Source organism: Eretmochelys imbricata, chromosome 2 (genome assembly GCF_965152235.1).
Source record: "Eretmochelys imbricata isolate rEreImb1 chromosome 2, rEreImb1.hap1, whole genome shotgun sequence".
NCBI classification, from domain to species: domain Eukaryota; kingdom Metazoa; phylum Chordata; order Testudines; family Cheloniidae; genus Eretmochelys; species Eretmochelys imbricata.
Genome location: NC_135573.1, coordinates 61,981,928 through 62,009,819, shown reverse-complemented (window position 1 = coordinate 62,009,819; position 27,892 = coordinate 61,981,928). Strand labels below are relative to the sequence as shown.

General features: G+C 42.2%; 1 protein-coding gene and 1 long non-coding RNA gene across 5 annotated transcripts in view; one reads left to right on the top strand and one right to left on the bottom strand.

Moving 5' to 3' along the window:
• The window catches only part of MTFR1 (mitochondrial fission regulator 1), a 37,942-nt gene extending 19,265 nt beyond the window's left edge, over positions 1-18,677 (top strand). For all 4 annotated transcript variants that reach the window (XM_077810207.1, XM_077810208.1, XM_077810210.1 and 1 more), the window contains 5 exons: positions 6,194-6,312; positions 11,282-11,523; positions 14,677-14,920; positions 15,106-15,274; positions 16,717-18,677. In XM_077810207.1, the coding sequence (XP_077666333.1) occupies positions 6,194-6,312; positions 11,282-11,523; positions 14,677-14,920; positions 15,106-15,274; positions 16,717-16,776 (834 nt within the window). In that variant the 3' untranslated portion in view covers positions 16,777-18,677. The remainder of the gene's footprint in view (positions 1-6,193; positions 6,313-11,281; positions 11,524-14,676; positions 14,921-15,105; positions 15,275-16,716) is intronic.
• LOC144261076 (uncharacterized) lies at positions 15,268-27,892 on the bottom strand. The gene is made up of 3 exons (XR_013345140.1): positions 26,655-27,892; positions 23,237-23,324; positions 15,268-15,774 (listed from the first exon to the last, which is right to left on the bottom strand). It is a non-coding gene; the product is annotated as an uncharacterized LOC144261076 (long non-coding RNA).

Below are 27,892 nucleotides of genomic sequence, written 5' to 3'. Positions count from 1 at the left end.
AAACTTTCCTATAGATATCTCTTTTCCTTTTTTCTTTCCTGCTAGCTTTAGCTATAGTATGAAAGGACCATGCACTGAACCTGCTGTAAGTTAATTTTTTTTTTTAAATTACTTGCTTCAGCCATTAGTGCATGCCTATAATCAGTGTGTCTTAACTCCAGCTAAGAATCATAACCCATATTCTCTACAAGTCTTCATTTTACCATGAACTTCTGATAAACGGGTTGGAGATATGTATCTGTTACTACCATGTTCATATGTGCTTTACAACATGGCAAGCCTTCATTCCACCAATCTTAAAACAATAGAGACTGACCTAGCCTAAAGTTTTATTTGAGGGTTTAATGTCTTAGGGGCTAGCTATTGCAGTAGCTTTCCTTTCTATTGGTCTCTGAGGATTTCATTGGAATTAAAAACAAACAAACAAACATGTAATGGCAGATGCAGTTGACTTTCCATATTGTATGCGAGGCTCTTAGTATTCAGTAACCTATAATGTAGCAGCTTAATGCATGTACTATATAAACTACACCTGACACTGTAAATCACTTGCTGTAAGGGGAGATATGGAAGAGTAAAAGTGAGAGTGTCTAGCTCACTCAGTCTATCCTGATTCATGAGTGTAGTTGAGGAACTAGTACAAGTTAGGGCCAGGCTTAATACAGAGGAGCTGCAGAAGCTTCCTCATCCAGCTCAGCCAATGCCCTTAAATCCACTATTGTTCAATTGTAACATTCTAGTCCTATGTCTCTTTTCTGTGCACTGATGATTCCCAGTTGTATTGTATTGTCTGCCTTTGTCAGACAAGCATCCCCTAGGGAAATAAGTTGAATTTGTCAAACTTTTTTGACCTTAGTATTCATCTGAGGCTTTCCAAGTGAAAGGCTAATGCGCTAACCCAACAAACGTGGCCGTGGATGTAGTTAACTTGCTCAAAGAGAAGTTATTCCCAGTGTTTGTTTAAAATATCCCAAGGTGTTGATTCCAGACTAGTAAGTCTTTATTCAGAACTTTCTAAGCTTCAGAAGCTTTAGATGGTATTTCTCCAGTGCCTTCAGCCATACCTTGTGAAGGCAAAAAGTGGTTGGGAGTGTGCTGTGACAACACCCAGAGCAGAACAGTTGTACTTAATTTCTATGGGGAGGGAGGGGAGGTAGCTTTGAGAGGTGTCTGTGAGCAGGGGGGTGGGAACTCAAGTAATTCCAGTAGATATGTTCACATATTATGCACTTAGGCTACGTCTACACTTGGCACGAGGGGTATGATTCCCAGCTGGCGTAGACATACTCATGCTAGCTCTCGTTGAGCTAGTGTGCTAAAAAAATAGCAGTGTAACATGGGCTAGTCACCCCAAGTAGTAGCATGGGCAGCAGTGACATGGGCTAGCCATCCCCAAGTACATACTCGGGGTCCAGGAGAGTCTGTACTCCGGGCAGCTAGCCTGTGCTGCCACGGCCTGTGCTACTGCAGCTACACGACTATATTTAGCTCACTAGCTTGAGGAGAACTCATGTGAGTATGTGTACGCAAGCTGGGAATCACACCCTAACTCCAAGTGTAGACCTAGCCTTGGATGGGCTGAGAGCTGGGGAGAAAAACCTGAGACCGCTGGTCAAAGCTGGGTCCTTTCTCTCTGGCACTAGCAGCATGCTGCCCTCCCTGGCTCAACTCCTGCTACCTAGTGTGTCCTGTAGAAGAGATCAGTTGGCGTGGGCCTCTTGCTGTCTCTCCTAGCTGGATCATACATCATAGCACCTGCAGGGAGATGCCTGTCAGCTCCCTGGTTCCCCACTGCTCATGATGTTAAAGCAGTGATCCAGACGCTGTCTTCAGTCAGCAAGCCACAGAGGGGAGGGGGCTGGTGAAGTAGTATATGACTTGAAAATGTATTGAAATCTGATGTAATAGAGGATAAAATAAAGATTCTTGGAGGTGGATTATGCATTATTTTAAATCTTTCATTTAAAGACTTGCTCACGCTTCAGACAAAGCTTTTTGGAAAACTTCAATTATAGAGAGCAAGCTCATGTTGCAATTTTTTTCTTTTCTAGACATCCAAATCATCTATGATGTTGCAGTTAGCTATTATGGAGATCTTAAGGTGGTCGGAAATTATATATATATATATGAGAGAGAGAGAGAGCACACAAGCAGCAAAGACTCTGTTTTCATACAAACCTCCTTAGAGTTTAAAAAAATAAAGGGGGGGGGCAAGTACAAAAACTTTCAGTATACCAGCAAAACTTGTTTCTAAATATGTGGGATTCAGCTTTCAATCACCACTGATGTTTAGGTAACTTGACTTCGTAAATGTGATTTGTAGAATTTAATCTCTTTTGTAAAGCACAGTTCCTGAGGTAAGAGCAAATTGTCTCTGTTATTTGAATCTTAACTATTAATCCTGTCATGGTGATAGCTCCTGGTGTGTCCAATATCACAAGAAAAATCCGTGTTGACAACACGGATTAAATGGCTAGAAGTATTTTAATTGTGATATTCTATTTATCACCCTTAATGTGAATACAGATGTCATATCTGGTCATAACTTCTTTTGGTTCTTTTAATCAAAAGACACCTCCAATGGAGCAGTGAGAGTTGTAATGCAGTACTCTATGCTAGTGTTTCCCAATCGGTAAATCCCGACCCTCTGATGGGTTGTGGGGCCCTAGGCAAGCACACTGCTCCTGGCCGGGTGCAGAAAAGAAGCCCCAGGGGAGGGGTTGGAGAGCGAGTTCTCCCCACGCTTACCCCTCAGCGGTGGTTCTTGTGCCGTGGGGCTGGGCCTGGGTCCAGGTCCCTGCTCCACCCATTGCAACCTGGTACATACGGTTGCGGCAACACGTATTCAAATTTGGCCTGTTCACCCCGTCTGCTACCTACAAAGCAGACGAAGCAATGTTAATAGAGTTGTAAGTAGGATTACTAGCCTTGTCTACTGAACTCCATCATCATCAGCTACAGGTGCAGCGTCTCCAGTACTACTGATAACGTAAGTGGTAGTTTGTATGCAGAGTTGTAGCTGTGTCGGTCCCAGGATATTAGGGCTTGTCTACACTTGCGAGTTACAGCGCAGTAATGGAGCCCCGGGCGCCCTAGCTCACTCCACGTCCACACTGGCAAGGCATGTAGAGCACGCTGACTCTGCGGCTATGGCGCTGCCGGCACTCCTCCTCAGCGAGTGGAATAACGGTTGCTGCGCCCTCGCTGGAGCGCCGCGGTGCTAGTGTGAACGAGGTGCTGCATTACTGCGCTCTGATCAGCCTCCAGAAACGTCCCATAATCCCCTTAAGTCAAGTGGCCACTCTTGTCATTGTTGTGAAATCGGCTGTAGGAATGCAGAAATGCCCTTTCAAAGCTCCGTTTCAGAGAAGCTGGCTGCGTACAGCTCGGAGAAAAAGCAAACATTTACTGTTTGCTTGAGTGAGTGAGAGAGAGGCGGGGGAGTCTGAACTTACAAGACAGCATGCTGACACACACTCAGCACCCCCAAAACCCACTCTCTTCCCCCACATACACACAACACGCTCCCTGTCACACTCCATCCCACCCCACCCCCATTTGAAAAGCATGTTGCAGTCACTTGCATGCTGGGATAGCTGCCCATAATGCACCACTCCCAATGCTGCTGCAAGTGCTGCAAATGTAGCCACGCCAGTGCGTTATCAGCTGTCGGTGTGGACAGACTGCAGCACTTTCCATACTGTGCTCTGCGAAGCGCTCTACATCTGCAAGTGTAGCCATGCCCCTAGAGAGACAAGGTGGGTGAGGTGATGTCTTTTATTGGACCAACTTCTGTTAGCGAGGGAGACAAGCTTTCCAGAATATATAGAGCTGCTCTTCAGGCCTGGGAAATGTACCCAGTGTCACAGCTAAATACAAGATGAGACAGATTGATCCCTTGAGATGTGTTTACTTATGCTAAACATTCAAGGTGAAGTGGCCTGTTAACACTCTTCCAGTCATAGGGAGGAAAGGGATGTACCCCTGGGGAATTCTGCACCAAAAAATTTCAAAAACTGCAAAATTCTGCAGATTTTATTTGTCAACATACATGTTCATAAGTATGTCTGTAACAATACAGATAACAAAAAAGATTCCCCCAGTAGTAGAGAGTTAAAGAAACCTCTACAACAACCCAGTTCCTGTTTCTCTGTTATGCTTTGTTTGGGCACCTCAGTCTGGGTTTGTCATACATGTCAGCTTGGCACATCTTGGGGGGGAAAACTCTACCCTTCGGGTCTCAGACACCAGCACACCCTCGTCCCAGAGCCCAGCCACAGGGTGTGTCGTTCCCTCCCCCCCCCCCAAGCTCAGACACCCACACTCCCTTGTCCCAGAGCCCAGGGCTCCAGAGAAAGAAACAGTCTTATGCTGGATCCTGGGCTTGTATAGAGTTTCCTGAACTCTACCTCCTTCGTTCAGGATATGTTGGTAACCACAGCTGCCCAGAACCCTCCAGCTCCCTCTCCTCTGCCCCTCCAGTAGTGTCCTGTATTTTATTTACTGGGCCCAGTGGTCTCAAGTGGGGGCCAGCAGCTCTGCAGCACCAATTCTGGGGGGGGGGGGGGGGGGAAATGAAATTTGTGCAGAACATTAATTCAGTGCAAATTCTGCATTGAGCAGTGGCACAGAAGTCTCCCAGAAGTAAGGAAGGAGGGGGAAGGCAGCTGTGGTGGTTAGTGTAGTATAGATTGTTGTAGTAAGCCATAAATCTCGTGTCTCTATTGAGTCCATGAGTTTTAGTATATAGCAAACTTATGAGCTCCCAGGCTCATGTCTTGAAAGTGTTGTGCAGGTTTCCTTTGAGGATGAGGACTGAAGTCAGATACAGTGATTGCTTTGTGAAAAGTGTTCACCCACAGCTGATATGGTGTGCTAGTTCGGCAGGTAGTAAAAGCACCCCATCTATGCTGCAGCTTCTCCTGGTGTTAGCAATGGTAGAGCTGCAGTGGGGTGAGTTACAGGCATGAAGTTCAGAAGTATAGACACAGCCAGCCCGCTTTCTGAAATATGAACAGGTTTTACCTGGCCTAGATAACACTGAAACCATTTTTCATTGTTGGTTCGGTCAGGATGAACTGTTGCTGAAAACCACTTTCAACTTTATTTCAGTTTGCTAGTGTACTGAGGGTAATAGTAATCACCTGGGGTGGGTATACAGGTTCAAACTATGTGGCTGTGCTTTCACTGGGGAAACTCTTCCAGCCTTTCAAACTGGTCTTAAAGCCAGTCTGAACTGCTGCTGTAGACTGTTTTGGTGGCCAAAATAATTCTCATCTATTAGTTAAACCCTGTGAAAGCAGGTTTAAATCAGTTGTACAAACAGTTCCAGTCTCTGGAGCTTTGTCTGCCCCATGACTGCAAAGTTTTTAAACAAATACAACAGATCCCATTTTAAAAGCAGTTTGAGTTTGTTGGTACGGGGCTCACAGGGACAGACAATTCGTTAAAACCTTAGTGTCGTGTCCCCATTCCCTCCCATCTCTTCCCTCCCTCTTGCACATGAAAAGACTTGTAATGGTTGGACGGGGAAGTTTCAATAACTCACTTGTGTCAGTTTTTTTCAGTTTTCTAATTTCTGCAGTGGTCATGTAAATACTAACTTCTTTCAAGCCCTGACATTGCAGAGAGCACATCAGTTTTGAAGGAGGGAAGGGTCAAGTACCACCTAAAATATTTCACTTTCAAAATAAATGACATTAAATAAATCTGATCAAAATAGGAAGTTCTAGTGACCCTATTAAATTGACTATTAAAACGTTTGATTTAATATAATATAATTGAGTGGTGACTGTTTGTAGACTTGGAATACTTTGCCTGCCTGTGCCAGTGAAGTACTTTGTGGCTTATCTCCTATATAACAAATAACTTGCATTGGCTTTATAGTGCTAAATAAGCTGGTATAGCCTAGGAAACTTGTCATGACCTTTTTAAATAGCAAAAATAATCTCAGTAAAAACAAGGGGCCCGATCCAATGCTTATGGAAGTCCTTAACTTCAGTGGGCTTTGGATACTATCTTAGTGCCAAGTATGCTAAGATCCCTAGTGTCTTGTGTGTATCTTGACAGCTACATACAGTATCAAGCTCTTATACTCCTTCAAATGCAACTATAAAATGGTTTGGAGAGTGCTTTCAAAAGGAACAATCCCTTATTAACTTTAAAAAAATAACTTTTGTCTTGAAAATTCTAGGTTACCTCTCACTCTACAGAAATAAACCACTCTAAACAGCTCAGAGAAGACACGGTAGCCTCTTTTGCAGATGTGGGATGGATTGTGCAAGAAGAAGGTGAAGTCTCTACAAGGCTCAGGTATGTTTGTTAAATCTCCTCAATTTCATCATAGGTTCCCCTCAAATCGTAGCACTTGCTGTCTAGTGTACTTAACACTATAGGTGTGCAAGCATTTCAGGATTGTGGGGAGCAAGGAGGGAAGAAACTGAAGTCAGGTTTATGAATGGAAGAACCACAACTTGAGCGGATATGGGGCTTTGATCCAGGAAAGACAGGCTATGCACTACATAATTCTAGCATTGAAGGCACCCGTATCACTATTGTGTCCCCACACAAATGCTCTCTATGATATGGGATCATCGTCAACGCTCTCTTGTTTTTGTTGTTGCTGCACTTGCTTTGAGCAGGAGTTATTGCTGCTGGTCCTAAATCTTGCTTCTGTGGGATTGCAGTGCTAAACAAGCAATGAGGATTCAGCTACACTTGTGCAATTGGTCTTTCTGGTAGTGTCCCACAATATCTGACCTGCCTCTACTGACCTCTCTGGTTAAGTCTCTGCAGTGCAGAGCAGAGAAACTTGTGCTTGTAAAAACACACACACACTTGCATTTTGTACTTAATTTTTATAAGCATGAAAATGGGCAGGCAATGACTAGGGAGCCTCGCCCATAGCTGTAGGACAGGTACTACTGCAATGGGCAGGGAGTGTTTTTATGGGTATAGTGCTCTGTATACACATGGAATGAGATGGCTATTGTGGACACTGTATTATTACAGGTTTCACTGGTTCAGTCATGCTGGTGCAGGCTTCAGTGGCATAGGCTTTCTAGAGTAGACCAGGTTTCTGTTTACTTTAAATAAGGAGCATCTGAGGGCCCTGATTGATGGCTTTGGTATTCACAGATGTAGTAGCTTCCTCCAAAGGATACCTGTTTTAAAAGCATGCATTTAGTGATGACCTCAGTGCCCTCCAACACAACGTGCTATAGTGAAATATTGCATAATAGGAATATGGCTGCAAGCCACTGTTAATGTCAATAACTCCAAAGGGAGTAGCAGAAATCCATCAACTTGACTTTTCAGAGATAAATCCCTTTGATAGGTACATTTCAGCACAAGGAATGGCTGTTCAACTCCTGGGCTCTTGTGTAAGAGCTGAGTTGTACAGTCATTCAGCTTTATAGTATCAATGGGAAGAGCAGCTCTTTGCTTCAAGGAAGCACCTACAGATTGTTGTGGAACTTGGGGTATTGTTAGTTGAAATTGCTATTTGGGGAGAACTCACTAAGGAACATTGTGTAAAGTGATCTCATCCTTGAACTCAAAAGTTGACAGCTGGATGGCAAACAGTGAGTTACAGGGTAGCTCTAAAAATTACTTCATTAGGCAGCGTCTTAAATTTGGCTTGTTACTTGTACATGTGAAATATTTAACATTAATTACAGTAAAGTTCAGTAGGTTGCTTTCAAACACTGTCTAGAAGGGCGATCCCTGGTCCAAGAAGCCCACATAAATATAAAGATATTTATTTGCAATATCTACTTCCCATAAAATGCTTAACAAGTAGTTCACTATGCATGCTTATGTCCCTATGTCAGTATATATACCTGCTTACAGAGGATGAGATCCACTTTCTCTACACTGTCAAAAACAGATCTATTAACAGCCTTGCAGAACTAAACTGCACATCATTTTGTCCCCTTGTACACTGAATGCTATAGTCACATTTCAGACATGTATTTTTCAAGTGGTAAATTCCAAATGTTCTACTGAAACAAATATATTTCAATAAACTTACTGTGCATCAAAGTACCTTATTATATAAAGTCCCTTTACTACAGTATTTAAATAAGCTTTTTAAAAAATCAAATCAATTTGAAGTATTATTGAATGTCTTTCATTTAATCTGTGTGAATAAAGTGCTGTTAATTCAAAAATTCAGTGGCATGATTTAAGTCAGCACTGAAGGAAGTAAAAATAACTTGGCAATAATAGCCCCAGGCCAGACAATGAAATTCATCACCTACGCACACTGAAATGTTGACTCTTAAGCAGATATTTTATCGGTATGGATTAATTATGTTGAATAAATACTTCACATTCCAGTTGTACATAGCTAGTGTTCAGCTGTTCTTTTTCAATACAAAATGAAGCTTTAAAACCTGTCGGGGGAACCAAGGGGACAAGGTCCTCTGGAGTAAATCCAAGATGCTACCCAGGATTTATGGTTCCAGGAACCCTATGAAAACCCTGAATTCTGTCCTGGGAGGATACAACATTTATTTTATTTTAATTTTGCATTACCTTAAAAATAAGGACAGTCCTAAAACTATTAGAGATAAATGTGCAATCTATGAAGTAGTGGTCCCCAGTTCAAAAGTCAAAGTAATAATATTAAATAGGCAGGACCTGGGTGTTGCAGATAGCTGGTAATAGGATTTGAAACCTCCCACTCTAGGTCACCAGTTCAGATGTTGAGTGAAAGGAGGAGTGTTTTGTCTTAGTACAGCTCTGGGTGGACAGACATCCAAGAATCCAAAAAAACTGTACCTGCTCCTGTCTAGGCAGTATGTATTCTGTGGATATTATTTCCATTGCTGTCAATTCAGCACTTCTCAACAGTGATAAACATACAAATAGAGTATGAATTACAGATACTGCAATAAACAGCAATTGGGGATTCTTTTGTCTGCAGTTAATTTACTTTTCTATGAAGGATGGACTAGCTGCAAAGCCTGCAACGTCCACCTTACTTGTTTGTCTGTTATCCCTGGGTTAAGTTCTATGGCACGTGTTAGGCAGGAAGTAAGATCCTAATGGGTCCCTCTTAGCCTTAAAAGACCCTATGAATCTCATGTATGGGCTCTCTCCATTTAAATAGGAACAAGCGCTACAAATATATATTGGCCGAGCAGCCAATACTACTATAAGAGTACAGCTGAAACTCTGATTAAACCAGGGCCATGAACTGTGTAACTTAAAGCACATTCTGCAGATGAGCACTTGTGGCACCTTAGAGACTAACACATTTATTTGAGCATAAGCTTTCACTTCATCGGATGCATCCAATGAAGTGAGCTGTAGCTCACAAAAGCTTATGCTCAAATAAACGTGTTAGTCTCTAGGGTGCCACAAGTCCTCCTTTTCTTATTGCGAATACAGACTAACATGGCTGCTACTCTGAAATCTGCAGATGAGGTATTTCAAAAAGTCCTATTTCTATTCAGAATTCTTTCCCCAGTGTTTGACCAAGCAGTGCCACAGAAACCCAAGATCCTGATATGCTTGAGGAATTGTAAGAATTCAAGTGGGAGTTAATTAAATATATGGGCTTTTCTTCTGCAGCTACAGTATCTTAGTTCATTCTTGTAATCCTCTATCTCAGTAATGAGCATTAGTTGTACTATTGCCTTGAACAATATTTCTGGTACCTTGGTATCTAGCTTTCAAGATCTGAAGTTATCAAATAAGCAGGAAACTTCCTATATTTTAATATCATAGTGTTAAAATATTCTGGGTTTTTTTTTGACAGGTATAAGAAGGGAAGTAGCAAACACAGCCTGTGTTTTCATTCCTTTACTGGTTACATACCATGAAGGCAGGGGCTCGTAAAAAGAATTTTTTAGTGCATGAGGCTTCTCTTCTCCCCTGTTCTTCTTACGATGCATTATTCTCCTACTAAACAGCTTTTGTAACATTAAACTTTGCCACAAAGCTTCATGCCCCTTGACAATTCTGAGAAGAAGAATCTGAAGAATCCTATCAAACTAGGGTTGTCTATGCAGTGGGACAGTATAGGTGGAAAGTGGACTTTGTAGAACATGGAAAGCTATTCCATCTCAAAAGGAACAAATTGCATACAAAAAAATTCTCAGAGGTGGAAAAAATCTAAAATTGTCAGTGATGGGCAAGTTTTTAAAGAAGCTTCATTCCAACAGCAAAGCAAACAAATGTGAAAACTTAGAAGTAACTGTTCGCACAAGGCATTCAGAGGAAAAACAGATTGGAGCTAGAAAAAATAGTATTTATACTTAGAGTTTCAGATTGCCCTGCCAAGAGCTGAGTAATAGACTAGATGAGACTATTTTATTCACTGAATGTCAAAAACCCTATTATCTCTAACTTTTTAGTGTAACCCATGGGGCTGCTAAAATTTATTGTCTTGCTTTTAATTTAACACTTCAAATTTAACTGAAAGTATTCCAAGTATGCTTTTTCATCTTGGGCAATGAAATGACACTTAAGTTATTGTGCAGTACATTAGTGCTGCAATATCAGGTTGTGAACATGCAGGGGAACGTGTAAATTCCACTGGAAAGCTTTTTAATCACAAAAAGCTTTTATAAACAGGTCTCTTCATTTATTAATAAAAGTTTACTTTTACCAAACCTTAATTTTGGGCCTAACTTAACTTGATAGTGTCCCTTTTATTAGTAGTATTTACTATTTTGTTAGGCCGATTCACATACTAATTACTTTTGATTATAAGCCCTTCCTGATATCTAGCCTGAATCTTGCCTTAGCTTAAATTTGTGTTCTCTTATTCACACTATTAGAACAAAGGTGGAATGTGTTCATATCAAGATCTTTGTTGCTTATATAACTTGTATATCATAATTACTAGTAAATGTCTGTAGCACTACCAGGCTCTCCGTGTTTCTGAGGCAGCATTCCATCCTCTCTTCCCCCCCTCTCCCCCCGCTCCGCCCCCCAAAAAAACACACACAAACAAACAACAAAAACTTAAAACCAATGCCACTTCAACTTTAGTTTTTAGGGATCTATGAGTCAGATTCTGCCAGACGTTACTTGCAAGTATTTCATTGTAGAAAGAGGGATATAAAAACTTCTGAAGCAGGTGAGAAGATGTTTACCTGAGGGTTTTTTGGTTCCTCCTTAAAAGGCCAAAAGTAAGTTTGGTTTGAAGGTCCAATCTTAATGTTTGGCTCAGTGCTTACACTTAACTGTTTTGCTCTCTCCTCTTAGCAGCTTGGTAGAAGCACTTACTACAGACCAGCCCCGTGTGACAATTGTTGCTTTGTTACAGATCAGAAGTCTGGTCAAAATCAGCTCCACCTCTTCCACATGAACCATATTGCTCTGGAAGACCACCAGGTAGACAAGTATCCTTACCAAACCTATTACAAGAAGAGCCAGCCCCCAAGGGTGTGGTGACCAAGAACGATGAAGCTCTGCAGAAGATTAGTGCTCTAGAAAATGAACTTGCCAGTTTAAGGGCACAAATAGCCAAAATTGTAATCTTGCAAGAACAGCAGAATCTGCCAGCAGGTATTAAACTCTGTCTCACTTTCATATCAAATTAGCTAAAAAGGAATCTGCTCTTTTAAAACTGATTGACCGATACGTGTAAGTATAATGAAGTCATTTTTGTGAGATATTGCAGGATTGATAGTGAAGTTTGTAGGGTTGTAAGAAGTGCTAGCACCAAATTTCATTTACAGTGGTTGTACAGAGCCTCACTGAGGCTTGATTCCAGGATATCTGTGCTGTCTTATAGTGAAATTACAGTACAAAGTAAACTTGCAGGTGATGGGTAAAAGGCTCTTTTTTTTTTAAAATTCCATCTGGAGTTGTGGGATGGAAATTGAAACCTGTGAGAGGAAAACAGTGTGTGCCCTTTACTAGCCTAGTTGTACATGAATGGGTTTATTCATATGCAGTAGTGAACTACCGTGGAAACCTAAAACTTGATTGACCGTGAGCCGTAGTCATGTTATCTGATTTCCATTGTAAAGAGCAAATGGTGTTTTTCACCACCAAGTCGTAGCTGATAGACGTGCGTGTAGTGGTGTGATGGCAACTCCCAAAAACCTGCCTGACTGGTGGTCAAAATTTATCTATTAAATATCAAATAGATGAGACTTCAGATATTCACTATCCTAACCTTCTGCAGATCAGGTTTAGTATTAACTCCTCCTTCTGCCTGGACTTCACGTTATTTTCACTTAGCACGTTCAAGAGAGTGGGTACAGTATACTAACAGGGACCACACAGATGTTTCTCCAATGGTAGAGGGGGACCAACACCTCCAGATTCTTATATTTCCTACTTTTAAAAATCATTTCTTCCAATATTTGTGCAGAGTGTCTTGAGTTCTGAATTCTGCAGATAATTAGCATTTAATAGGATTTCTAGAACAAAGCTTGGCGCAAATATGAATGAAACCAAAGGCATAATATAGCTGTTAAGTATTATAAGGATAGTTAAGTCCCACAGAGTATCAGTAATATGTCATGAGGTCTAGTGTCACTGAGATACTAAATATGCTTTCGGAATATAATACATATTTCAAATGGCTTACGAAACAGTGACATGTTGCTAGAAATGTTCAAGGACAGCAGAAATCTCTAACGAACTTCGTGCTTATTACATGACTAAGAATAAGTAAGCACGGTACCTGTGATATCTTCTCACAGCTTATAACAGACCTAGTACTCTTCAGAGAATTGTAACTTGTTACAATGGCTGCTTATTTCTTAGTATTGGTTTCTAATATCATTGACTCACTTGTCTCTGGGGCAGAAGTTCACAAGTTAAATCCTCCCCATGAAAATGGGCTCATATAAGTCAGTTCAATAACACACAAGGGCTTTGGGGCAGGAGGAAAGGGTTGAATTGCTACAGGAGCCATTCTTGGGATCAGATGTTGGTCTGAGGGCTCGAGTGCCAATTTCTGTTCAGATGGAAGCTAAAAATCAGACAGGGCCCCTGATATGAATGTCCTAACCTCAGTCCCATAGTCAGCATCCCTCCGAACCCCAACAATACTTTATATTATATAGCACCTTCCACTGAGATACTTGGCATGCTTTACAAACTTGAATTGTTGCAGCTCACAAGGATAGTAGGGCCTATTTTGTATTCTGTATCCATTACAGATAGGAATGAAGGGTGAGAAACTGCGTTAGAGGTTAAGTGGCTTGGCCACAGTCACCTAGCAGGTGTGTGGGAAAGCTGGGAATAGGTATACTGATTCTTTCCTGGGCTTTAGCCATTAGATCATGAATGCTGGCTCTCCTGACAAGGTTGAGTTCAGTATCCAAATCTGGGAGCGAATAGGGAAATAATGTGACCACTATATGTGCAACTGACTCATTGCACTGAAATAGTTTGAAAGATAATTCAGTTCCATTCCTCCTTTTGACAGCAACAGTAGCTTGAAATTAACACACTTCTAAACATACCAAATTGCTAAAATGCTAATAATCACCTAAATGACACATGCCCTTGGTTAATATTTTTTCTAGGTGTGATTTTTTTCCTTCTGTTCAGTAGAAGGCTTTCATCTAGATTTTAATTTAAATAACATTTTCCTTTACCTCCCTCTTCTGGTAGAATATGGTAACTGCTTTAAATATGTTAACGTTATACATCTGTCTGTCCAAGATAGTTGGTTTGGTTCACTTTTAAGATTAATTAAGGGTGGGTGGGGTGAAGATTTTTGTTAAATAAAAATAAGGTCCCAATTTGCATGAGCAGAGTCAGTGACTTAAATTCCATAGACGTCTTTTAGAAACAAAACACTTGGGAAGTTCTCACTCTCTGCCAAGACCTGTGTAATATCTTTGGTGACTCCTGTAACACTGACTTAATATTCACCTAAAGTGGTGCAAGAAGCTTTTAGATTTTTGTTACAACCTAATTGGTTCAGTCAGTTGCCAAATCTCTCCTCTTGAGTCTTAAGAAGACATTCAAAAAACTTAAAGAAAAACATGGGCGGTAACAGAAACAAGGTGAAGACTTTTTAACTGGGCTTCACACAACTTTCTGACCTCTGCCATTCAGGTTTAAGAATCTCACAAGAGAAGTCCTTCCTTTCTGAAAATAATTAGCACGAATAACTACTGCTTATCTAGGGATTGTGATTACAGTCAATAAGCAATTTCATTTAGAATCTTGTCTTGGCAAATGACAAGTATAATTGGAATTTTTACTTGGGATGCATTCATTGCTGTTGTCCGGCCAAACTGTTATTAATGTGTAAAATTATTTCTAAACAGTGATTTCTTCCAGACACAGTGGCTGCCTTAAGAATATAACTTTGCATTGCCTTTCAAACTCTCTCCAAGCATCATTAAATACTGATAGACCCCAACAAGGGGCAGAGTTGGTGGAAACAGGTCCTGGTGTTGAACAAGTTTTGTAGGTCTGACATGGATGTGCATCTACTGTTAGTATCTGAACTGGGAACTGAACATCCTTTTGGAACAGTAATTAGCTGAGGTGATTGTTTTAATGCTGTCATTTTTAGGCGGTTTAGGACTTAAACTGGGCCAGTAGTCTTGTGACAAGACAACCTTCTGAGGAAAAAATAAATTGATATGCAGCAAATCTGTTCCTTTTCAAAATACTTGATGTATCAAGCTTTCTTTAAAAGGGCATTTAGTTCTTACGGGGAATGAATGTCTTGGTGTGTTTTAGCTGGATTAAGTCCTACTGCATCAGTTCCTGCACCACCACCACCTCCTCCTCCTCCTCCACCGCCTCTTCCACCTCCTGGGGTACATCGGAGTATGTCTGCTATTGATCTCATTAAAGAGCGGAAAGGCAGGAAAATAAACGCGGGACAGACTTTGATAGATAATGGTCCAAAGAAGCCTGAAATACCAAATATGCTAGAGATCCTCAAAGACATGAACAGTGTCAAACTGCGTGCAGTGAAAAGGTGAGTACACAATAACTTGTGTTATTTTATTAATGCAAAGTCTTACTCAATAGTTTTCATGGAGAAACATTTGAATTTTGGACTGTTGCTGATCTAACATTTGAAAGGCAGCAGGGGAATGCAAAGATGCTCTAACTACATTCTAAAGACTTGCTGTGACTGTTAATTTCCCTTTCCCTTTGAAGACCAGCAGAAGGCGCAACATGCAAATCACCTGACCCGACTGATCCTGTAGCACTAATAGCTGAAGCTCTCAAAAAGAAATTTGCTTATCGATACAGAAGTGATAACCAAAGTGAAACGGAAAAACAGATTCCAGAGTCTGAAACAAAGGCAAAGTCTGAAATGATGCTGGTGAGTATTGAGATTCTGGACACATCCTGGGATTCGGTCCTACATACATTAAAGCTGAGGTAAATCTCTCTTCAAAAACCTTAGCTGGCTCTCAGACCAGCTCCACAGAACCCCAGTGAGAATCCAGAAAGCTTGGCTTGTGCATCAGCAGTGCTGGGGAGTGGAGAGACGGTCATTCAAAGCACTGTAGGGGGCAACTTTATCTCGGGCTTCTGCTGACCAGGTAAACCATGAGCAGGCTAGAGAGGTTTTATTGCATCACTAAGACCTTAAAAGACAGCTGGGTTCCATTTTAAAAATACATTAATCATGGTGCTGGGAAAACTCATTAAATTGTGTTTTAAAAAGATTGAAATTGAAGTGAAACTCCAATGGTAAGTGTTCAGAAATTCTTTCAAGTAGTGCCTGCAATGCATCTCTCTGCATTTCTAGTGAAATCCAGTTTTGCTGGGCAGTAAACTTTGCCTGCAGTCTGATAAGCAGTCATTGACCATTGTGGGCTAGAAAGGGAGAACAAATAAATGATCAGATTAATCTCTTGCACTTCACTCAGCTTGGAAAACAAAAGTGAAAGCAAACAACAAAAGAGGTAGAAAGCCTAATAACCTTACTCATACAGCTGGTTGTGTTCTGGGCCTGATTGAGGAAGAACTAGATTACCAACCATAAGCACTCAAAAATCAGGAGACTTAAAATAATAAAGGTTGGGTTTTCTGGTGTACATTCAGGTCACATTTCTTCTCTACAACCATGAGGGCTATAATTTTTTGTAACAAGGGCTATTATTACTTGATTACTTGCCTCCAGGAGCTGGGAATTTTAAGAGCACAAATGTCACAAGACTTGAGAGAACATGGAATTAATATTTGACTTGTGGCATGGAATGTTCATTACTATTTCCACTCTGAGACTGTGATCCATCTTTTGTTGGGGCAAGGGATTGGATGGTAAACATCAGAGGCTAATGGAACCGGCTGGAAGCCTTTGACAGAGAATATTGTGGTGGTGACCAACACTAGTTGTGGTCTAGTAACATTTTTAACCTTATCAGTTACTGGGAGTGGCCCTTAGGCAGCCTTCTCCTCCCTCCCCCCCGTCTGGTCCTCACATTTCATTATACGTGATTTACAGAGGACTTGCAACAGGTGCAGGAAAAAATCTGTCAACAGACTTGTTCTGGGAGCGGAGTCATCTGGTTGATCTGAGTAACTTCACTTGGTTCCTGATATGCATTTCCCCTGTGAGACCATTTCTAGTTAACTTTGTGGGTAAAATGCATCTAAATCTAATCCCATTTGCATCCATGGCAGCAAGACAAAGTGGACAAATGATGGGTGGCCTCTGCTTGAGTTCTAGGGTCACTTATGAACTTGGATTATAAAATGATGCTACAATTTCCAGGATCTGTACATATTGTAATGTACTTGTTTTTCCCTTTTCAGTTTGGACCACACATGCTGAAGCCTACAGGAAAAATGAAGACTTTAATTGAAAAATCTTAACTACTTTTATATCACTACAAGAGACTATTCAGCTGCTTTTATTAGAAATCAGTGTTATGTAGTAAGTGTCTCTTGGTATTTAGTGCCCTCCTACAAAACAAACCAAAAAAAAATACGGATATAAAATTATAAAAACGTAGTGCCTTTGTTTTTACATTTTGAGGTCTAGAGGTACTTGTCCTTATGTGACTTTTAACAAGAGGGTTGAGTTGAGAGACAGTACAAGTTTTTAAACCTATAAAGTAAACTTTAAAATCTAGCTTTCAATACCTAAAATACTAAGACTTTTTTCTGTGGTGGTTTTAACACTAATTTATCTGTACAAATGTTTTTATATACGTGACTGACAGTCTTCAGACAGTTCGTGTAAATGATGATAATGGGAATGAAGTACCGTCAGTCATTTTCTCTCTCATGTTATAGCTGATGTAACAAGTTTCTTTCGCTGCAGAATTTAGTTTGAGACTAGCAACTTCTGTTCCAAATGAGATCTCATTAGTTTAACACAGCTTTTGCTGGTTTTAGCCTAAAAAGCATAAACAGCTCATGCAAGGGTATGAAACTATTCAGTTAATAATGAAGGAGAAACAGATAATCTCTGATAAGCTTCATTGATTTTACTTGTTACAAAGCTGAGTGGTATGGAATAGAGCATTTCAAAAATAGCAAGATTTCTCAAATGAGATTGCCCTTCTCTCAATGCAGAATGTTCTGTTTTTTCCCTCCAATACATATAGTGCCATAAAGGTGAATTTGATCTTGAGCAGCTGGCCACAGCTAGCTTCAGGTTCAGTCCTCTGTCAAAAGGTAGACCAATGTGTGTGAAATAGGGTAGAATAGCAGTGTAGATTAAAATACTTCAGACAGAATGTCAGGGTATGTGTCTGAGTGAGCAAATGTGGAAGTCACAAAGTAGTAGAGATGAGAAGAAATGGAGTGCTTATAAAATGAACTATAGGGTGTTTGTCAGTAAAATCTTACTGCTTTCAGAGGCTCTGATCTCTGTTGCAGCTGGGGAGTGCTTGACACACAGGAGAGATGTTTTTACCCTCTACACAGTTAATGGGGAGGTCTTGTGCTGGGTTAGTCCCTTAGCATAAAACAGAAGAGACTGAAGGCTACCCTTATTTGTGATAACTGCCCATGGCCCCAAGATGATAATTCAGCAGTCAGGGATATTTTGACTACAATCCCTGCACTAGTTCCAGGAAAGCATTGGTGTGGGTCACCTGAGGACCACCTGGGGAAATCCTCTAGGCACCTGCTGTATGGCAGCTTTGTTCTCCTGATCCGCACCGAGCTTGGATCATCGGGGAAAACAATCTGAGGCTTTTTGTACACAAATGCAATCCAGTTTTCTCAAGTATTGAAAAATTGGGTGGAAAACATTCTGGCATTCACAGGACTAACAAGCAGGAACACAACAGATCTAGCTTGGCTATATATCAAGTAAACTGACAGCAAGTTTCTTTTGAATGTGGATAAATACAGGTAGAGAAGGTGAGTCAGCAATCTCGTTCTAAAGGAACAGCTGGCTACTGAAGTTGTGATGTGAGTGCTTGTTCTTGAAACTTTTTTTCCCCCTCTCCCTCCAACTACTGGAAAAGTGCAGCATTTTCCATCCACCTACATGCTAGTCAGTATTAACAAATTGAGATTTAAAGAGTATGATCAACAAGGGCTTTATTTCTGATGTAATACTTGAAAGTTTGTATTTACAAAGCTGTTTAAAAGTAAAAAAAAAAAAAAAAAAAGTTAACTAAAAATTCCTCTTACTTTGGAAAAAATATTGTTCAAAGCATTTAGAAGAGCAAAGTCCTATTACTTGGTCTCCAAAGAGTGTTTTGTATTTAGTGCTACACTGAGATGTACAAAATAGAAAAAACAAAATGCTGACTTGACTTTTTGGCACTGTCTGTCTTGATCATATGTGCGTTAGTTGGCTGGCTTTGTGGGGAGAAATGGTCAGTCTGAAAACAAATTCAGAAGTGGTAGAGCTCTGAAGGGAGTCTAGTTGCATCCTCCTAAGATATTAAAAGTATCCAGCTCCAGTATGGCACTTTACTCCTATGTCACCGGATTATGAAAACCTGCTACTCCTGCACAGCAGCATGGTGGAAACAGGCTGGGAAAAGCAGTGTGGGTATTTGAATTTAAATTGCAGCTGCTTGTTCTATGGAGGCAAGTGAGCAAAGGCCACTTCATTTTTACTTTTGGTGCTTAAGTATGGATTCTTCCAGACTTCCTTCCTCTTAGTTATGTAGAGGAGTTCAGAGATCCATTCCTCAATAACATTGATTAGCATTTCCTTCCCCTCCTCCACAAGACTTTTTTTCTCCCAGACCCCTCAGGCTAACCCCCCTGAAAGCATGGTTACTGTTTTCTTGGCTTGACACACATAGAGGTTTGCAAATCAGCAGGTTCCACCCAATGCTATACAATCCAAGGAACCTTTTCAGTGGATCATTCTATCTCCACTTTCATCCAGCACTTTAAGTGCCCCTAGCACTCAGAAAACACCTGTGTTGTTTCCGCCTACCTCTGTAGGCACCTAAATCAGTGCCTAAATTTTTGCTGAAAAAGTTCTTAAGTGCTTAAGTTTTTGTCTCTGGGCATGTACACTGCTGCCTCATTCTAGGCAGCCAGACACTTATGCCCTGGCATGATACACAAAGCAGGGGAAGATAAGCATTCATCTGCAGGGCCCAATCCAGTAGGCAGGAGCTGAGGCCACCTAGCAGTTCAGGGCCCATTCAAACTCTGTAAGGAGGTGCTTATGAGCCCAGTAGTTTGATCACTCACGCAGGACTATATAGCTCCAGGTTTAATTTCCCCCTCTGCCTGATTGGTGGGGACTATGGTGAAAAGGAGGATTTGAACAGTCATCTCCAACCGCTCCAGAAAGTGTGCAAATGATTGGGCTATTCTGATACAGGTCTTTCTCATGCTCTCCTGTTGAAACTGTCCAGGGTGTATAAAGTCATAGGGCCAGAGAGAGAAGAGAATGAGTAATGCTGGTGGTTAGGACACTCCCAGGTAGGAGACCCAGGAGCCAGTTCCCCTGTTCCAGTGAGTATGTATTTATATAGAGTGGAACAGCTTCAAACAGAGATTAGAGGAAGACCCACTGCAGAATAGGTCATTCTCAAATGGTTAGAGCACTGAGAGGTGAAAGACACCTGCTCAAATTTTTTCTCCCCCTGCAGGCAGAAATCAACCCAGGTCTTGCACATACAGAGGGAGTGCTTTGACAACTAGGTTAAATTAAGGTGGACAGCAATCCTCATTTCTGCCCCCCCCCCCCAAAAAAAAAAAAAAAAAAAAGTACCTGACTTGAGGAGAGAGGCAGGGTTTAGGAAACATGGCTCTAGTCAGCATCTCCCATTGATTAGTTTAGGCAGGCAGCTGCCTATTGTGGTGGCTTACCTAGACTTTAGGAATCTTAGTGTTTTTCTAGGTGCCTACAAGTTAGGCACTGTAATGCCTATATCTCATTATGAAGCTAGTCCATATTGTTAACCTTGCATTTTGCTTCCTCACACCCTCCAAAATCAGGTTAATATTTACCTTCATATTGCACTGCCTATAGAAACAGTATCTTAAGGTTTGTAACATGGTCCCGACCTTACTAATTTCATAGCCCATGAGTCAAATTGTCAAATGAGATATTTCAGTTGTAATCCTAATTTATCAGACCTGTAGCACATGTAATTTAGTAACACAATGAGTAGTTTACAAAAGGGCATTTAAATGTTTTACACTCATAATGCACAGAGACATGGCTTAGGGGTCAAAACTGAACTCTGAACCTTCCCTTCCACCAAACAAGTCAGCTAACTTGTTTGTTTAGATTAGTTAACTGAGGGCTATAACTGAAAATCCCAGCCTAAAATTCTGCTAAGAATGGGGTTCACAAAAACCAGTCTGCTGAGCAAGGAGCTGCCTAAACCAAATACTAGGAAATGCCAAGGAGATGGGTGTAGCCTAAGCCCTGGTCTACACTAGGACTTTAGGTCGAATTTAGCAGCATTAAATCGATGTAAACCTGCACCCGTCCACACGATGAAGCCCTTTATTTCGACTTAAAGGGCTCTTAAAATCGATTTCCTTACTCCACCCCTGACAAGTGGATTAGTGCTTAAATCGGCCTTGCCGAGTCGAATTTGGGGTACCGTGGACACAATTCGACGATATTGGCCTCCGGGAGCTATCCCAGAGTGCTCCATTGTGACTGCTCTGGACAGCACTCTCAACTCAGATGCACGATTGTCTGCCATTGCTCTGACGCAGGGAGGGGCAACTGACAACATGGCTTACAGGGAGTTAAAATCAACAAAGGGGGTGGCTTTACATCAAGGAGTATTTCAGGCAGGACTTCACGGAGGGTTCCAATAAGAAATGGTGCACCTAAGTTATTGGAACAAGCAGGTTGGTCTGGCCTCTGATTGATACATGGCTAGATTTACCTCGCTGCACCTTCTCTGTGAGTGACTGCAGTGTGACCTAGAGGAATGAGTCCCCTAGACGGGGGGGCGGAGGGGAAGATTGCAAATGAGTACAAAACAAATCTGGTCTATTTCTTGTTTTGATCCACTCCATCTATCTTTTACATCTTTGGCTGACAGCAGACAGTGCAGAAGGACTGCATGTCATCCACATCTCACGGCTGCTCAGCAGAAGATGGTACAATAGGACTGCTAGCCATCCTCATCTCTTGCCTGCCCGGCAGAAGATGGTACAAGAGGACTGCTAGCAATCCGTATCGCCTGCCTGCTCACCATAAGATGGTTCCATAGGACTGACTGCAAGACTAAAGAGAATGACCTGATCAAGTCACTCCAAATTTAGTCCCTGCGCCCATGTCTGCCCAGGCGCTCCTGACCTAACAGAGGCGACCAGGAGCACCTCGGACATGACGATGATGGCTACCAGTCCTACTGTACCGTCTGCTGCCATAAGGCAAGGGGTTGCTGCTGCTGCTGCGTAGCAATGCAGTACCACATCTGCCAGCACCCAGAAGACATACGGTGAAGGTGAGCTGAGCGGGCTCCATGCTTGCCGTGGTATGGCATCTGCACGGGTAACCCAGGAAAAAAGGCGCAAAACGATTGTCTGCCCTTTCTTTCACGGAGGGAGGGAGGGAAGGGGGGCCTGACGACATGTACCCAGAACCACCTGCGACAATGTTTTAGCCCCATCAGGCATTGGGATCTCAACCCAGAATTCCAATGGGCAGCGGAGACTGCGGGAACTGTGGGATAGCTACCCACAGTGCAACACTCCAGAAGTCGACGCTTGCCTCGGTACTGTGGAAGCACTCCGCCGAGTTAATGCACTTAGAGCATTTTCTGTGGGGACACACACACTCGAATATATAAAACCGATTTCTAAAAAGACTTCTATAAATTCAACCTAATTTCGTAGTGTAGACATACCCTAAGACCCATCTCTTAAGAGATTTAGGAGCATAAGTCTTGGCCATAGGGAGCCACCTCCCTCCACTTGGTATTCAGTGCCATGAACTCTCTATGGGAGTTAAGTATATAAACTGTCCCCATCCTTCACTCACTCACCATGTGGGAGACCCAAGTTGAAGTCCCCCCACCCCCACCCCCCCCCCCCCGGGCACCATAGAGAACGGATTAGAACTTGGGTCTCCCGCTTCCCTGCCGAGTACCCTAGCCCCTGGACAATAAGGTATTCTGGGATCACATTGGTCAGTGAAACCATTCCACTGTATATAAATAACTATTCATTGAACCCGGGGGGAGGGGTGTCTCAGCTGAGCGCCCTAACCACTAGTTACTCTGAATATTCATTGGGTCAGAGACCAAAGTATATGCAGAGGGACACCTCCAACAGGAGAAACAGAAACCAGCCCCAGAATACCCCAGATCCCAGTAGTTGGGTCTCCCACCTTCCAGGAGACTGCCCTTATGCCACAGCAGACAGTGAGAATTTGAATCTCAGTCTCCAGCCTCTTAGCATACTAACCACTGTGATAAAAGTTAAGGCAGAGTGCACCACCTCTTCTTTGCTACTCCATCCAATGTAAAATGTTGTTTTTTCTGCTCCAAGGGAGGAAACAGTCACAATTCATTGGGAGATGCCCTGATAACACCATAGCCCCGTATCCTGCTATATGCTTACCCACCTCTACCTCTGATTCTCAAAACCTTACTCAAACTGTGACAAGTAAGAACAATGATTATCCTCATAGCACCATCCTGGCCAAGACGAGCGTACACTCAAACCTCCTTCACCTCCCTCTGGCAGTGCCTCTCTTGAGTTCATCTCAGGAAGGATCTCCTGTCACAGAACTCTGAGACCCTGATCCATCCCAACCCCCTTTTCCTGAACCTGAGAGCACAGTTCCTAGATGATTCTTGAGGATGGTGCTAACCTGTTTGGATAAGGTCTAGTCAGTTCTATCAGGAAACTTAGTACTTGCAAAACTTACCTTCAAAAGTGGAAACTCTTCAATTTCTGGTGTTCTCTTCACTATTCTCAAGCATCAGACATTCTGCTCTCCAGAACCCTAGACTTGCCTGTTGAATTTGAAGACTAGGTCTATTAATGAGCTCATTCAGAGTACATTTGGCTGTTATCACAGTCTTCCATTCGCCTATCGAAGCATCTCAGTTTTTGCACATCCCACTAACACCAGATTCCTCGAGGGCTTACACAACTTGTTTCCCCTGTATAGCCCTTGGCCACCCAGTGGGACCTTAATTTGATTTTCAATGGCCTGAGGAAACCTCCATTTGAACCGATGACTGCCTGTTTTCTCCTCCACTTCTCCCTTAGACTTGGTTCCATATGGCTATCACTTCAGCTTGAAAAGTGACAGACTCTGCTCTCATGGAAGATCTGCCATTAACTACCTTCTATAAAGACAAGATTACACCGTGTCCCCCATCCTCACTTCCTCCCTAAGGTCTCTTTATAATTCCATATTAAATCAAGAGATCCATCTACAAGTGCTTTACTCAAAGCCTCACGCCTCCAGAGAGGAGGCCAGCCTACATACACTAGATGTCAGAAGGACTCTCACTATGTACCTTGACAGAACTAAGACCTTCCAGGCCTCTCCTAGATTATCTGTATCATTTGAAGAGAGGATGAAGGGACAACCCACTTCCACTCAAAGACTGTTAAAGTGGGTTTTGGGTTGCATTTTACCCTGCTACAAATCTGCTGGGATATAGCCCTCATAGTGCACTCCATTAGAGCCCTGTCCATATCTATAGCTCTACTGAAATACAATCCCATAACAGAAATCTGTAGGACTGCAACGTGGTCTTTCATCCGTACCTTTGCCAAGCATTACGCCATCTTACCTGTTTCCAGGGATGATACTACTTCTGGCAGTCCTTTGAACAGTCAAACCTCCTCACTGAGTTACTGCCTGGGAGTCTCCTACAGTGGAGCACCCATAGGAACATATACTCAGAGAGGTTACTTGCCTTACAGTAATTTGAGTTCTTTGAGGTGTTTTGTCCCTATGGGTGTTCCACCTCCCTGCCCTCTTTCCCCTTTCTGTGGAGGCTCTACTTCGTGGTCAAAAAGGAACTGAGTGGTGGTGGGTCCATGTGCCTCCTTACATGCCCTCATTGAAGGCACAAGGTGCTGCTGTGTCTGCAGGCCCGCAGAAACTGCTCTGCATTCTCTGGTAGAGAGTACATGGGTGTGCATGCATGCTATGGTGGAGCACCCATAGGGACAAAACATCTTGAAGAAATCAAGTTACTGTAAGGTCAGTAACCTTTTCTTCCTTTGGATTGCTCAGTGTTATGACTCACTTTCAAATAGCTTTTTTGCAAGCACCTTTTAACTCTAATGACTAAATCAACAATGGGCAGAAACAATATGAAGGCAAGATTTCAGTTCACATTTTCAGAGATCTCCAGGAAAAAAAGACCTTCCTTTGGTTAAAAAATATACTCTCTCCATTCCTTTTTTTAATCATGAAGTGAACAGCAATGCCATAAAAAAATTATTTTCAGGTCACTTAATGTTGAAAATCAGTGGTTCCCAAACTTTATTGGTTCATATACCACCTGCTTAAAAATTGGTATTTGAAATAACACATGCAAATTTCTCTTAGTGCACATTTACTTCAAGCCTAATAGGCTTAACTGAAGTATTTCTGGAATCTATAGTAAAATAAATGCCTAAGGAAACCTAAAATGTTCAATTACAACTAAGGGTGGCCAGAAAACAAAAATCCATTTTGCAAAAAACTTGGTTTTGACATTTTTCCTCAGTCAGATGCAGAATAAAACTAAGGCCCTTTGAGGTTTTTTACTGAAAAACAGAGACCCCCTTCCCCCATCCACTAATAAGCATAGCCCAGTGGTTAGAGCACTCAGCGGAGATGTGGGCGACCCACATTCAAGTCCCTAATCTAAATCAAGCAGAGCAGGAATTTAAACCTGAGCCTCCCGCATATCCCTGGTAAGCGCCCTAACCACTGGGTTATTGGATATTCTGGGGCAGGAATATACTCATTCTGGTATTGATCAGAAATTCCATTGTGAACCCAAGAAACCTTCCCAATGGAAGGTTCATTTAAAGTGAATTTTGTGGAAATGTTCATTTAGACAAGTCATCATTTTCCAACTAAAAACATTTCAAAAAGTTCCTGACCAGCTCTAATTATAACGTCCTTTCTAAACATCATAAAGGAACATGATGAATCAGCCATTATGTCTTTCACATTACTCAAATTACAAGAAACGATTTAATGTCGTAAATGATGTGGTAATATATTTTGGTACGTGCCATTGAACTAAATTCCATGGCCCAACTTTAACCTATCTGAAGTACATCTGAAGTTCCTGGTAATTCTTATCTGGATTGTTGCTGAACACAAGCCACAGTTCATTTTGCTTCCCGTTTACAAAATTTAAATCAGTGGTCTCCAACCTTTTTATGCCCAAGATCACTTTTTGAATGTAAGGGCAACCCAAATGTTGCCCTGTCCCTTCCCCAAAGCCCTGCTCCACTCGCTCCATCCCCCCCTCTCTCTGTCACTTGCTCTCCCCCACCCTCAGCGTGCTGAGGTATGGGGTTGGGAAGTGGGTGCGGGCTCTTGGCTGGGGCCGAGGGATTTGCAGTGTGGGAGGGGGCTCTGGGTTGAGCCTTGGACAGGGGCTGGGGTCCAGGAGGAGGTGAGGGGTGCAAGCTCTGGGCAGGAGTTTGGGTGCAGGAGGGGGTTCCAGGCTGGGGCAGGGGTTTGGGATGCAGGAGGGGGTGGGGGCTCAGGGCTAGGGTGCAGCCTCCTGCCGGGCAGCGCTTACCTCCGGCAGCTCCGCAAGGCTAAAGCAGGCTCCCTGCCTACCCAGGCCCCACGCTGCTCCTGGAAGGGGCCAATGTGCCCCTGCAGCCCCTGGGGTGGGGCAGGCAGCACATAGCTCCACGCGCTGCCCCTCTCTGCAAGCACCGCCCCCACAGCTCCCATTGACCACAGCTCCCGTTCCTGGCCAATGGGAGCTATGCGGGCAGTGCTTGCAGGCAGGAGCAGCGCGCGGAGGGAGACCCCCAGCCGCAGGGCACGCTGACTGCTTCGGGAAGCAGCGTGGGGCCTGGGCAGGCAGGGAGCCTGTTTTTGCGCCGCTGGAGATCGCGATCAACTGGGAGCTCCTTTAGGATTGACCAGTCGATCGCAATCAACTGGCTAGTGACCACTGATTTAAATCAACAACATTTTGAGTAGCAACTGGGGAAAATGAAAAAAGTGCCACTAACAAGAAGTTGGTGTGTGTGTGAGAGAGAGAGATGGGGTGGTGGTGTCTGTAGTGGGTTTGTTACTTAGACAAAAGGAAATCAATCGTTAACAATTAAGTTAAATGCTATCAGTAGCATGTCCCACATACCTTAGTGGATGATACTGAAATCAACTCCTGTAAGAGTGGTGGTGTGGGATCTGGCAGGAAGATTTGTTAAGGCTTTACATTAGAAATGGTGGTTCTAGAATTCAAGACCTGTGCATGTTCTTCTCCAGACCAAGGGAGCGTACAAATGGACAGAGAGTTTAGGAAAATGTAACCATGTGGAGAATTTGAAGGGATAACAAGCCACTTTTAACCTAGAGGGAAACAAACACATAAGTCAGGATCATTTTTAAGTGAGCTCTAATTCTAACTGCAGGCAAAAGTTGCAGAAGTGAGGAAGTTTGACAATTTGCAAGACAAACATTTAAACCCCATATAAAATGGGTTAAAATAAGGTTTTATAATAGAAGTTAATTGCAAGCTTAACTACTTCACTAATAATAGACTCAGTTATGTAACTTAAACATACAAGAGCATAATTTTGAAAAGTTATTTTTTATTCATCAAAAGTTAAGAGCAACAAGCACATATTAAAATGAGTATGGTAAAGCCTTTACAAATGGCTTTACACTGAAGCTCTCTCCCAAAAATGGCTGTTGCAACGAACTGTAAACAGAATTAATAAACAGTCTTTTACAGAAATAACACGGGAAATACAAATGAACTAAAAGAAAGCACCAGTTTCTCTTAAATTCTGTAACAGTTGTGCTTACTGTACTTAAAACAGTGTAAAACAAATTACAAAAATGGAATGTTTGAAGTTTAAAATTAGTCTTTAAATTTTGTCATTAAAAACATTTCTCCGTTTCACATCAAAAACCCGTAAATGGGTAATGTTTCAGGAGAGGGAGGAATAAGTAAACAATGCACTTTTTTCAATCAAAAACGAATTTGGTCACTTAGCTTTGTGCATAGTTTAAGGCATCTGTAGCAATCTGTTACAGTTTCCCCCCAATGTGGCTGTTCATTACACTGTCACATTCTAAAAGAATAAATAAAAAATGTTGCAGTTGAAACCCTTCCCGCTCCCTCCCCCACATAACCCCGAACACTCTCGCACCCACACATACATACACACTGCAGCGAAAGGGGCATTTGTACCCTTGGTCAGAAGGACACAGTTCCCATCCCACTTTATTTCAGATTGGCAAATACCCTGAGTTGAATGTGATGTTTATAGACATTCTGCCTTTGTCTTGCATATGCAAGTTCAAATGTACAATAGTGAAAACAACATGCAACGTTTTCAATGCAGAACTGCAACACGGTTAGGGACAATG